Source organism: Euprymna scolopes, chromosome 8 (genome assembly GCF_053919585.1).
Source record: "Euprymna scolopes isolate OS-2025 chromosome 8, ASM5391958v1, whole genome shotgun sequence".
Taxonomy (NCBI): Eukaryota; Metazoa; Mollusca; class Cephalopoda; order Sepiida; family Sepiolidae; genus Euprymna; species Euprymna scolopes.
In genome coordinates this window covers 25,324,036-25,338,014 of record NC_136489.1, presented here as the reverse complement: position 1 = coordinate 25,338,014, position 13,979 = coordinate 25,324,036, and the positions used below count along the sequence as shown (strand labels likewise).

The following is a 13,979-nucleotide window of genomic DNA, read 5'->3' as shown; positions in this document are numbered from 1 at the left end:
CACCCTTCTTAACTGGGTCATAAACTCCTATACAAAGCATTAACTTTTCATTTCTCATACACAAACTAATGATTTCTCCCTTACACATTTCCATCTATTCCTTTTGGTTGCTACCTCTCAACTCGCTTATTCGATAATAGATACTTTATTGAATAAACAAATACATTAGTTGTAAAAAAAAAAAAACATGGACGCTAAACAACCGGTTTTTTCCGCTTCATTTTCTTTTTCACCACTATATTAATTATCTTCTTCTACTGTTGTTATGTACACTTATTGTTTTATGCAAATTTAAACAAAGACATAATCACGATATTCAAGGTTTGCAATGCCAGTGGGCGAACAAAAGATTTTGTAAACACATACACACGGGCACATCAGATAGCGTAAGACAGATTTATAGGGAGGCAGGCTGAGAGGCAGATAGATTGATAAATATATAGAGAGATAAAAATATAGAGAGAGGGAAAGAGTGCGAGAGAGAGCGAAAAAATACAGACTTCTTATTTATTTTAGACAGAACATTTTCTTTGCTTTTAAACAATATGCATAGAAGTTTATAAACCTTTTCTTTACTTTTAAACAATACGTACAGAAGATTTTGTTTTTTTTTGTTTTTTTTTTAATCGTATACACGGTTATTAAAAAATCTACACCGAACTTCTCATAATTATATAGGGAAAATGGAATACTTACAACAAATACCGATTTGTAATGGTTTGCAAATAAGTAATTTTTCAATTATTAATCAACATAATTGTTTTTAGCATTGTTATTATTTTATGGCTATTTTTTACAAAAATGACCGGGGGTGGGTAATCTACGTGCATAAGCAAAAAACTATCTTATAGAAAATACAATTGCGAAATGATTTTTTAAACAAATATTTTAGTTTATCTTCGATGAGCACAAATCTATTTTATAGAAAACCCGGGTATTTGGAGATGTATGTTGAGCAAAAAAAAAAGGTGGTCAATTTTTTTTAACTTTGACCCCTATTATGACCTCTTAAAATGTATTGTTTGGGGCTCAAATCAAGTTATTAAGTTAGATTCATGTCCAAGGAACCTATATCTAAAATTTCAAGTGTTTGGACCCAGACTTGTCGGAGGAGTTTGGTAGAGTTCCTAAAAGTCAAATCGTTAAACTTTGACCCTTTAATCGCCATATTTTTTGCCGAAAACCGATCACATCGATTTTTCCAAATCTCAGTATCCTGTATATCAAATTTCGAGTCTGTAGACTTAAAATTGACAGAGTTATTGCGTAGGGAAATGTACACGTACACACACAGATGCACAGATACACATACACTTTCACTTTTATAGATATATAGATACAGTTGCGAAATGATTTTTAACAAACATTTTAGTTTACCGATGAGCCCAAATTTATTTTATAGAAATTACAGTGGCGAAATAATTTTTTACAAAATAAAATAAAATTCCAGCTTACCTACGATATGTGGGATATATTTTCGGTTTAAGCACAAAATTATTTTACAGAAAATGCAGTTACGAAATGATTAAAATAAAAATTGTGGTTTACCTATGTTATTAGTGATCTACTTGCGTTTTAAAAAAATAAGAACACCTAAAAATCGTCGGCAAATAAGAAGTTTTCCGAATAAAATAAAACCTTATGGTTTACCTACGATGTTTGTAACCTTTTTTTTTGCGTTTAGATAAAAGGAATACCGCATTATCATTGTGCTCAAATAGGCAGTTTTTCGATTATAAGCCTTTTTTAATACTATTTCTTGTACAAAAATACCGTTAAGTTAAATCAACGTGTTTAACAGAAAGTTATTTTGTAGAAACTACAGTTGCGAAGTTATTACAAAAAAAGATATGATTTAGCTACGTATTTGTAACCTATTTGCGTTATAAAACGACTAATATTTAATAGAAGTTTTCGGGTTATGCTGTTACCGGCTTTCCCTGTACTTTTTTATTGTTTACTGTTTTATCTGATTGTGCAACGCACACCCTATAACTAAAGGAAGATCTTAACGGTCAACACGGATATCTCGCTTGATGAAAACATAAGTTTTTTCTCTGTTTTGACATAAACCATTTGTCTATATTGTAAAGGCAACATAAACTTTATCCAGGGAAATTTTGATAACGTAATTATTGAACATGTAATCATGTGATTATTAAATTTTAGGGTGGAAGCATAGATTACTTAAATAACACACTACGCTAACATGTTAAGAGTCGCTTTCAAAATAATAACATTATTATTTCAGCACAGTTACAAAAATGAAAAAGATCAATCCCAGAAGCTTGTCAAAACACGGAGCCTCCCCAAGACAAGAGCCATCCATTTCAACTGATGCTAGATGGGGATCAGAGTATTGATGATATAAAGATAGCGCCTTGGTTTAGATGCATTAAAAGTAACCAGCCACCTCTTTCTCCATTGTACCACACGCTCAAGATCTGAGGAGAGAGAATCAGGGGAAACTTTGTCATTTACGACCTTTGATGTGTTGCCATAGATGGTCGTGTCATCAGCATAGATGTCAACGAATGATTTAAGTATGTGTTTTGGGAGATCATTGATGTAGATCAGGAAGAGAGTTGGACCCAGGATGCACTCCTGAGGGACTCTTGCTTACTGTGGGCCTCTGATTTCTGCCTATAAACCCCTTTCTTATGAACCTATCAGAGAGAAATACTTTAATAACTGAGAAAACATTTCCAGTAATACCGTAGCTGGAAATCTTGTGTAGTAGGCCTTTATGCCAAACCTTATCGAAGGCCTTTGATATGTCGAGAACAATTGCCCTAGAAATGAAGCCTTTGTCGAGAGATTCGCTAATCCTATGAGATATAACCGTTAGCACATCTGCTGTAGATCTAGCAGAACGGAAGAAACCATATTGCGTGTCGCTAAGAAGGTTATTTCTGCTGAGGTGGTTGACTACTTCTCTATTTATTGTGGAGTCCAGCAACTTACTCATGACACACAGGTGACTTATTTGTCTGTACTGAGAGGGGATGACTTATCACCTGAATTCTTAAATACAGGGCATACTGATGAGGTTTTCCAGGGTGTTGGGAAGCACTTCTCTTTAAGGCAATGCTTAAATAGTTTTGTAAGTATGGGGGCAAGTTCTGGTTGAAACTTTTTCAACACCATAATTGGAATGCCGTCAGGGCAAGTTGCTTTACTGGAATCAAAGTTTTTGATTAGCTTGGCGATATCACGCATAGATATTTGTATGTTGCATAACGTTTTGTTTGTTATAGGAGGAAATACAGGGTGTTTATGGCCTTCGTCGTATAGAGTGGAATTAGCTGCGAAGTTCTTGGCAAATAGTTTGGCCTTGTCTGATGTTGACGAGATTACTTAAGGTCCATTGATAATGCCTGGGATAGAACGCACGCTTCTGTTCAGGATCCTGGTTGCTATTTGCCAAAACTGGTGGGAACCAAGCCGCTGCTCAGCTGCTTTGGATTTACCGACCTGAGAATATAGCTCTCTTGCATTTTTTATTACTCTTTTACAGTGGTTGCTGGCAGTCCTGAAAGCAGATTTAGTTTCAGTACATCTATTACGTTGGTAGCTATTGAAAAAGTATTTTCTGTGCGCGATGGCAGCAGCACATTTTGGGGAGAACCATGGCTGGCTGTTAGGTTTTTGTCGGAATTTTTTTGATGGTATGAATCGGTCTATGCCCACAATTAACCATTCGGTCAGGTCTGATACTATAGAGGATACATCCTTTTTAAACATGGAATGCAGAGGTAGATCAGATATGAATGTACGGAAGGTATCCTAGTCAGCCATAGAGTATCGATATACAGTACGGTGGAGAGGTACGTCTGAAAACATTAACACAGCTCAGGGGAAGTTGTTAGAAAAAAAGTCTATAAGGCGTCCATACTGACTGGTAGTATCGGCCACACAGATGGGTTCGTGAACAATCTGAGTGAAATCATAGGCAATGGAGAAATCATGGCAGAACCTCCCCTTGTCATCTGTCTTGTTTAAGTGATCAGCCATTCCACATTGGGGACATTGAAGTCACCACAAATGTGAATGTTAGCTGACGGATGAGCAGACAGGATGTGGTCAATTTTCTCAGCTATACTCTTAAAGATAGTAACTCCGCTGTTTTGGGGGCGATAGAGGACAAATATAAGTCCAACCGGGAAGCACATAAAAGGTAAATTAGGGTCTTCTCTGGTGATATCTCTACCACACAGAACGCCATCTTTAATTTAGGTACATATTCCATGCCCATGGCGATCTTGGGGGTCGGATTTAGATGTTAAGTTAGAGTATCCTTTAATTATGAACTAATCTAGGGAATTTGTCGGACCTATGCCAGTTTCCCTTAGGAAGAATATGTTCGGTTTCGTCTCCAGTAATTGGGTTTCAACCTCTGGGAAATTGGAATGTAGACCTCTGATGTTGGAGGAGACATGGTAGTAGCGGTCTACATTGGAAGATGGGTTTCTAGGGTTATTCGTGTTTTTTCTGGAAATATTTCATGTTGACGTTTTGGGATTTGTGGAACAGGTCAACAGACTTGCTTAAAGCATGACATAGAGGGAAAGTAAGAGAGAAAAAGACAAGCAATTTTTGTACCACATAAGGTAAAGCCGAAACAATTACCCACTAGTATGGCATCGAGAGGCTCCACCAGAAAATATTGCATCGTCCAGAATCCATTCACCAAATGGCAATACAGCAGCCCCAGTACTTTGCATCTGCTGATAGGACAGCCTTCTTAGTGGTTAATCCAAGGTTCGGGTCCCAGACTATCAGTCGGGTAACGTCAACCCAGACGAAATCTTTACCTCCAGCATCCTTACTAGTTACATGGCCACAAGGATACATCTCAGGCTACTGTTCACAAAGTACTGGCGACCTCGAAAGCATTTTTACTTCACCCTTTGTTAGAAAAATCACTCATTGGAAATGAGGAGTGAGGGACAAATAAGAAGAAGCGAGAGTTTCTGGAGCTGCCGATAACACATCCACAGAGTATTATCTACTCCCAATTTAGAGAAAATGAAAAGGTAAAAAAAAATGTTTAAAGGGTACGAGGGACTTATTTATATCTACTGGGACACGTGCATGGAAGTATTTTGCTTTTTTTTCTAAACAGTCCATGGCTTCATTTCCAATTTAGGATAATACTTGAAAATAGTCTTCCCTGCGTGGATTTGTAATGTGATATGCAAGGGATTGCGTATCAGATAATAATAATAATAATAATAATAATAATAATAATAATAATAATAATAATAATAATAATAATAACAATAATAATAATAACAATAATAATAATAATAATTTAACCTTTTTAGGGGTTGGCATATCTTCTTCGTTTGTTACTGGACCGAACTAACCTTGAAATCGCTTCGTTCACATCATTTAAACTCGTAAGCCGTACTATATCAACAAGCTCTTAGCATTATATACGTAAAACCAGGGGCATCGAGGAAAGGGGGCTAGACCAGCATGTGTTTTTTTTAAATAATTTATATATAAAAAATTAACTTCAAAAAAAAAATTCATCGGTTTCATTAAATTAAGCTTTACCCGATTAAGAATTTATAATGAACAATAGAGAGATAATAATTAAAGTTAGATTAGAACTTTATTACAGTATCATGCTAACAAGGATGGGGCTGATCACAATGAGTGAAAGGGAAATGGGGGGAGGTCTCTTTAGGTTATGATATTTGAAAGCTAAATGCTTTTTATAAGAAATAGAGAAAAATCAGCTTTATACAAGAGTTACAGTAAGGGAGACACACCGATTTTACATACATTTCAGGGGAATTGAAAGGACGTGGAGTGAGATCATTAGGAATAATTTCAAAGGTGAAGGAAGAGGGGTATTGAGTAGAACAGAAATTGGGTACGAGGATTTAGCTTTGAAATGCCGTGGCTTAAAAAAGGTTTCCTCCTCCATTTCCCCTTCACTCATTGTACCCACCCTTACCCCCATTGACATGATAATGTAATTAGGTTTTAATGTATCATCTCCCTAAACATACATATACATATATACATACAGTAGAACCCCGGGATACGGCAGCCCTAGGTACGGGTTTTTCAGGTTACGATATGGAATAGAATTTTTTTCTGGGCCCTGGTTACAGTATTTGCCCCGCCTTAAGGTGTCATTTATAATGTTATTTGATTATATACATGAGTGGTTCCTATGTAGAGAAAGACTAATGACTGTGCCTAGTTTCATTGTTCTACTTCTATGGGAAGTGGGTCAGGAGCATTATTTATTGCACGCCCTTCGCATATATATAGTGAATGAATGACAAAAGTTTATATTCCAAAGTCCATGGTGTTGACCATCTTATTTATTCCTTTAATTCAGTTAACATTTGCAATTCTTGACAATATCTGTTTCGTAGCCCAAAATCAATCACTTAATTATTATATCAATCAGTAAATATCTTTTACCTTTAACTCATCAGAAGAAATAGCAACAACGGCATAATCGTGTTGACACACCGGTTCTTGTCAGATCATCTAATTTAAGCACTGTTGAGCTTGGTTAGTATCAGATGGGTGACCATTTGGGAATGATGGAGTGTGTTTTGAAATGATTAAAATCCGAAAATTGGAAGAGAAGCTGTAAATACCTAATGTTTACATTATGCCATATTGAATTTGAGTTAAGTATTTAAAATCTACCTGAATTGATTTTGTCTGACTCTTTAACAGATCTTGATTGCTCACACGACAGGTATGACATCATTTTTCAGTGACCAGGTCTGTTTTATGGTGGCCGTGGCTGAACGCCTCATGAACAGTTTTATGTTTTATTTCAATCTTAAAAAAACAACTTATAACACATTTATTTGATTTTAAAACTGCAGTGAAAAATATTTCTTTGCCAATGTTTTCTTATCACTCTCGCCATATCTAATTTAAGACTCGGGTTTTGCAGGTAAAGGCGTCTTAATTGATCAGATCGGTCGACATTTCACGGACAAAGAGACTCATGCACAAAGCGAAATCTACGAGCGAGTCAGCAGTTTTCAAAACAAATGTTGCATTCGTTTTGTTTTTTTTACGCTGATAACCTTTGCTTGCGATTTATGAAAACATTAAACAAAGAACACAAATTGTTTTACTTGTATTCGTGTGTATTTTTAAAAGTCAAGAAGTACAAAAAATTAGTCAATAGTTTCCGCAAACTTAAAGTGAATGCAAATATCATTATTTATATAGTAATCCTAATCAATAAGAAACAAAAAATCTTAATAAAATATATATATATATATAAAATAAAAAATATATATAAAATAAAAAATATATATAAAATAAAAAATATAAATATACGGCATAATCGTGTTGACATACCGGTTCTTGTCAGATCACCGAATTTTAGCACTGTTGAGCTTGGTTAGTATCAGTTGGGTGACCATTTGGGAATTCTAGGCGCTGTATGTTCTCTACATGTATCTCGGCATTTGTTTCCAGTCGTCCTGTACATACACTTCACTTGCCACTGTTATTTATCAATGTCGACTCAGGAGAGATGTGGTTGAAGATTGCGCACCTCCTGCCATAAGAATTTAACGCGCAGGCACCACTTTGTGGGTATCCATAGTCTGTTAAACACTGACGGAGCCTGTATAAACGTGCACACACACACACACACACACACACACACACATATATATATATATATATATATATATATATATATATATATATATATATATATATATATGTATATATACATATATATATATAGAGAGAGAGAGATAGAGGTAAAGAGAGAGTAAAAATATCTAAATTGTTCCAAGATGTGGGTTTAAAAGATTAACATAATTTCCTGTCTTTACTCCAAAAATATAGGGGAAGATTAATGGTCGAAAAAGAGAAAAGATGATTTTTTTTTCAAATTCCTCTTGGCGGATATTCACTCTCATCCTTCGTGTCATATCAGCCTTTGTCAAATTAATTCCATATCATTTGTCAGAGTTGGCGTTTTAAAGGTACATTTGGAATCATTCTTACACAAGAGCAAATATTCAACGATTTGAACATCTGTTTTATAAATATCGACATAAAGAATTTTCCTGGAGCAAAGCTGCTTTTTCAATACCGAATAACACAATAAATCATAAATCATAATTACATGGATTTTCTCATCCGTGTGTTTTTCCGAGCAACTTAGCTGTTGTGGGGGAAGCTCATACATTGAAATCGACCATGTATATATATATATATATATATATATATATATATATATATATATATATATATATATATATATATATATATACTAGTAGATACACACGGTTTAGTCAATTATTATACATAACATTACATTTCTCTAAAACAATAAAGTTAAACACACGGAAAGAAACTGGGACATGTGCATGGAAGTATTTTGCTTTTTTTTCTAAACAGTTCATTTCTAGTAAAAAATATACTGGAGCTAAAATCAAAAGCAAAATTTACAAACAGTGACTCAAGGACGATAAGCATTAGACCAACTTGCCACGATATTTAAAAGTGTTTTAAAACCTCGTAAAACAGTTGACAAAGCCCCCCCCCAAGTACCAACTTTTCAACCATGACAATTTAGCAGCTCTATTACCGGATGAAAACTGATTAGGGCAAAACTGTGAATACCATATATACCAATTTCACGTCTGTAGATCAAAGGTCCGTTGAGTATATCGGTATATTGGTTGAGAAGTGTTCTCACACACACATTCTTATATAACTTTATTGAACATAGCTACTTGAATTTTTCATAGATGTTTCACTCCTGTGCGAGTCCCTGTCATAAAATTAAAATAAACTATATACAGCTTACACTGGAGTCGATTATGTAGCAGTTGTATTTCGAATTGTTAATTCTGAAATTAAAATATTTATAAAGAAATATAGATGCATACATATCTGAGACCTAGACTGTATGGCCTTCCTAAAATCCACAAAGAAGGTATTCCGCTTAGACCTATTTTGTCTATGGCGGGGTCTGCCCAGTACTCCTTAGGCCAATGGCTTCTAACCATTATAGAACCGGTTCAGGTTCTATACACTAAACATTGTATTAGTGACTCATTTAGATTAGTTGATTACTTACACGAATTGCAACCCGGTGTTGAGAACAGCTTTATGTGTTCTTTCGACATATCCTGTTTATTTTCCAATGTCCCGCTACAAAAGACTATAGATTGTTGTGCTCCCTTTACAACAGTGATTTAACCCCCCACCCTTCCCTATAAATATATTCGTTGAACTCCTATTAATCTGTACTAAAGCTGTAGAATTCAGCTTCGATAACATCATGGATAGTCAGATTGATGGGATTCAGATGCGAAGTCCCCTGGACCCGGCATTGGCCGACATTTTTGTGGGATATTATGAGTCTGCACTATTTAACAGTATATCGAAACCATCGATTTACTTTAGATACGTCAACGACACCTTTGCAGCCTTTGCATCAGAAAACGAGGCATTAGCTTTCTTCGATAAACCTAATTCCCTCCATAAATCATTAACAATCACTATGGAGGATGAGAATGACGGTTGCTTGCCCTTTCTTGACGTTTTAATTGAATGTGGTAAAAACTCTTTTCTTACGACTGTTTATCCTAAGGCGACATTTACTGGCCTCTACACAAATTGGCGTTCATTCGTCCCCACTTCAAGAAAAACAGGGCTCATTTAGACATTAGTGTATAGAGCCCTTAGAATCTGTTCTTCTAGTAAACTGGATTGTGAATTAAAGAAGATTACAGACATTTTTATTCACAATGGTTATCCGGAGAAATTGGTTGATAGTTTTTTTTTTATATAATAAAGTTAAAGCTCACAATTCTCCTACAGTTTTTGGTCCCTCCAATTGTCCTGTTTATTTAAAAAATCCCTTGGATTGGTGACCCTGGTCAGTATTTGGGTGGACTCGTTATCAAGTCTGTATCAAATTGTTTCCCATCTGTTGCTCTTCGCTTGGTTTATCGTGTTAAGTCTGCATTTCTCTCAGTTATGAAGGATGGTTTGCCCTACATCACAAATAGTAATTGTCAGTGTGCTGCTATCTATGTAGGTCGAACCCGTTTAAATTTACAGACAAGAATAAACCAACATGTTCCATCAAGCATCAGACTAGGTAAACCTCGTCACCCCTCATTAACCTTGGAATCTGCTATTGTTCAACACCTCGCTGAAAATCCAGCGTGTGCCAATGCATATACAATGGACTGGTTTAGGATTTTACACCGGTCTGACTCTTCGAATCACCTGAAAATTCTGGAGTCAGTCTCTATCCTCTCACGCAGGCCTTCTCTCTGTCGACAGAAGGAATTCGTGAAATCTTTAGACTTATTTGGGGATATATTTAAAATTTTAACTTCCCCACACATCCTATTTTGTACATTTATGTTATACAATTGTATATATTCTACAACGTATAATTCACTTGTATTTTTTTGTTCGTAATCCCATTCGCCCCACATTTAATTATATATATAATTTTTTCTCATCCATTCGTTACCAGTTTATAAGTAATCCCCACTTAAGTCTTCGCTCTTGTGTGACATTTCTTCTCTTTATAGAAATTAAACGATTGACTCCTGATGAGTTTGTTGTCTTCCCGACCTTATTTAAAGCGCTTTATATATATATATATATATATATATATATATATATATATATATATATATATATATATATATACGGTGTATCACAAAAGTGAGTACACCCCCTCACATTTCTTCAAATATATAAGTATATCTCTTCATGGGATAACACTGAAAAATGATTTTTGACTCAATGAAATGTGATCTGTCTGCAGCATATATAAGAGAGTTAATTTATCCCCCCTCAAAATAACTCAAAATATAGCAATAAAAACTAAATCCCTGGCAACAAAAGTGCGTACACCTCTTACGAAAAGTTGTCAATATTATCATACAACATGTCAACCGTAAACATTTTGTGGCCACCATCATTATCCAAAACTGCGTTTACTCTCCTGGGCATAGAATTTTCCACTAGCCACTGGAATGCCGTCCCACTCTTCAATTACGACGTCAGGGAGCTGGCAGATATTTGAGACTGCTTTTAGTCAGTTCCAAATTGGTTACAGTTTGCGAATATCAGATTTTCTTTGCATTATCGTTTTCGGTTTAGCCGATTATTGTTTCCGGTTTTCCTGTACTCTGCTAGTCATTGGACTGGTTTAGCAAAGTAATGGTTACTATTGTGCAAACCGTGCTCTACAATACTCTCCACTTTAATGTATAATTACTGGACTAATCAGTTTGTGATTGAATGGAGCCCTCTTTTTCTGTTTATTTCTTTTATTATTATTTGGGCTAAAGGAAGTGGTCTTGCACAAAGTTTATAATGAACGTTTAATTCTCTAATTTCAACATATTAAAATAGAAGACGGCTTCATATATAGAGAGTACAGTCTTTCGTATAAAGCAAAAACGCGCCTGTGTAGTCTGGGTATTGTGAAGAGTAGTATACCGGGGATATTTGACTGAATAAAACCATTTTGGTTAGAAATGCCAGGAAAACAATCGTGATTTTGACTAGCCTTGCTTAACATGGAGTCCGAGTGTTACGTAGTTGGTCCGGGCTAAACGGTTATTAAAATTATCATCATTATTGATATTTGTAAAAGTAGAACCAGAAAAAAAAATTTCAATGCGAAATGTATTTTAAGGATAAAATTATTTATGTTTAAATAGATAATTCCCAAAAATGTTAACTTGGTGAAAAGAATATTAACTCAGAAACAAAACACGTGAAAATGGATCATCCATTTTGTGTCTTTGGTCACGTTCAGTTAATGATGTAATGATATAGTTTGAAAAACTAGAAATTAGTCAAGCGTTGGCAGTCAGAGAGGGAAATCGACAATCGTTAATCAGAAGAAGAGGGGTGATCTACTGACCGAAATGACTCCGAGAAGGGCAGACGAATCGTACATGTGTTGTTATATTTAAGCTAGAAAATAAACGTTCATTATTAACTATGTGCAAGCCCCGTTCCCATAGCCCAAACAATAGAAAAATCAACAAAATGAAAGGCTCCATTTACTCCGGAAATGGATAGTCCATTAATTATACCTTTAAGTCAAGTATATTGTGGAGCAAGGTTTGCACAACAACAAACCATTTCTTTGCTGAACAAGTCCAAACGGTCAGTAGTAGTACAGGAAAGGTCGAACGAATCTTCATTTGCAACTTTTCCACATACCCGTCAAAACCAAATAGATAAGGTATGTTTCTCGATTGACCGATGTTAACCCGCCTCCAAAAGAATTGTATCCGTCGCCTATTATTGTAAAGACCGTCTGTTATAAATTTTACAAGCCTATTTTATACCCTCAACATCTTGAAGACAAATAAATATATTACACGTCAAACGGAAAATACACATGTATACATACTCGTAAATAGATGCATACATTATATAGATGTTATTACACGAGGCACTTGCAACATCCTGCGTACTTAAACTGGATAGAACATAATTATGAATAATATTTTTAATAAGCACTTTTTTAATCCCGTTAGCTCAAAATATTTCTCAATCAAATCAAGAAACTCCAAAAATATCAAAGAAAATTCGCAAGATTTCATTACGCTTGTTGCCAGCCACATCAGTTCGTTGTTATCTGTTTCAATATAATTTGATCTCAATTCTTTCAGCGTCTCTCTTTGAAGGATTAACACAATATGCGTCCTTTAATTCGAGTAAACAAAAAAAGAGAATAAAATAAAGAAATTGTTTCATGTGTTTTGTTTGGTTTATCAGATTTCATGCGGCAGTTTCCTTTGTTACATGTTCTTTAGAATTCGCCAGGATTTTCAATGGTGATTTGGATTTTTTTTAATATACATCTGGAAGAATCAGCGATTTTCAAAATCAGAGTTTTTCAAATGTTATTTATTTTTATTTTAAATATCGGATAATGAACAATGATTGATAATGCGTTTGTAAATTAATATTTGCCTTTATTATTATCATCATTATTATTATTTTTATTATTATCATTATTATTTTTATCATTAATATTATTATTATTATTTTGTTGTAATTACCGTTATTATTATTATTATTATTATTATTATTATTATTATTATTATTATTATTATTATTATTACTCATTAAGACTTCTCACACTGGTCATCATCAGAGATTACTCACAGGCAACATCCTATGATAATAATCCTAGAGCATGAGTGATAGCAAATCTCCTAAAATATCCAGTTATCTCCACCTCCTTCGATAACAGTCGCAAATGAATTTACGTTATGGCAATAGCTGTTTACCATTGACGTCTCACTGTCAATGGTACTGGAATTCTAGTAGACACAAGCCTCTGCGATGTCTCACTTCTCTTCGCAGGTCTGATTTATGTATAATCTCTCCTTGATAATTTTTAACCTCCTTGACTTTTCACGACTTTTTGCTGCAGTGCTGATAGGTGCCGAGAGTACAATTTATATTTATTTATTCATTGAGTGGAAAGCTAACATAGAAGTATACAGTCTCATTTTTCTTGGTTCCAAGTTGCGTTCCTCTTTTATTTCCTTTTTTCGCATTTAATGATTTTCTTTAATATTTCAGTTGTTTTCATTTTGCTTGTTTTTTTTTTATTTTTATTTTATCTTCTCAACAATTCTCTGATTCCAATTTCTCCCACTCTTTTCCAAAGTGTTGGGGGATTGTTCCTCGTGCTCTTACGATTATTCGTGTTATCTTGGCTTTCTTTATCTTCCATATTCTTCCAGGTCAGTTCAGTGTATTTACTCCGCCTCTTAAATTCCTTTATCTTCACTCTATAGATTCTAGAATAGCGAAATCAGCGATCTGGCAGGACTTTTTCTCCTATTATGACATCTGGTCACCTTAATTGTCTGGGTTTATCTGTTTTGCAGCATATATTCCAGAGAATTTTATGGTTTCCGTTTTTGAGCACTGTTATCAGTTTGTTGGTTGTCTGT

At 34.7% G+C, this 13,979-nt stretch overlaps 1 protein-coding gene across 1 annotated transcript; it reads left to right on the top strand.

Annotated features, from left to right (window-relative positions):
• The first annotated feature begins 9,301 nt into the window (after positions 1-9,301).
• Positions 9,302-9,685, top strand: LOC145284096 (uncharacterized). Its single transcript, XM_080133161.1, has one exon. It carries the CDS (start codon positions 9,302-9,304, stop codon positions 9,683-9,685), a length of 384 nt encoding a protein of 127 aa, XP_079989287.1.
• Positions 9,686-13,979: the final 4,294 nt, after the last annotated feature.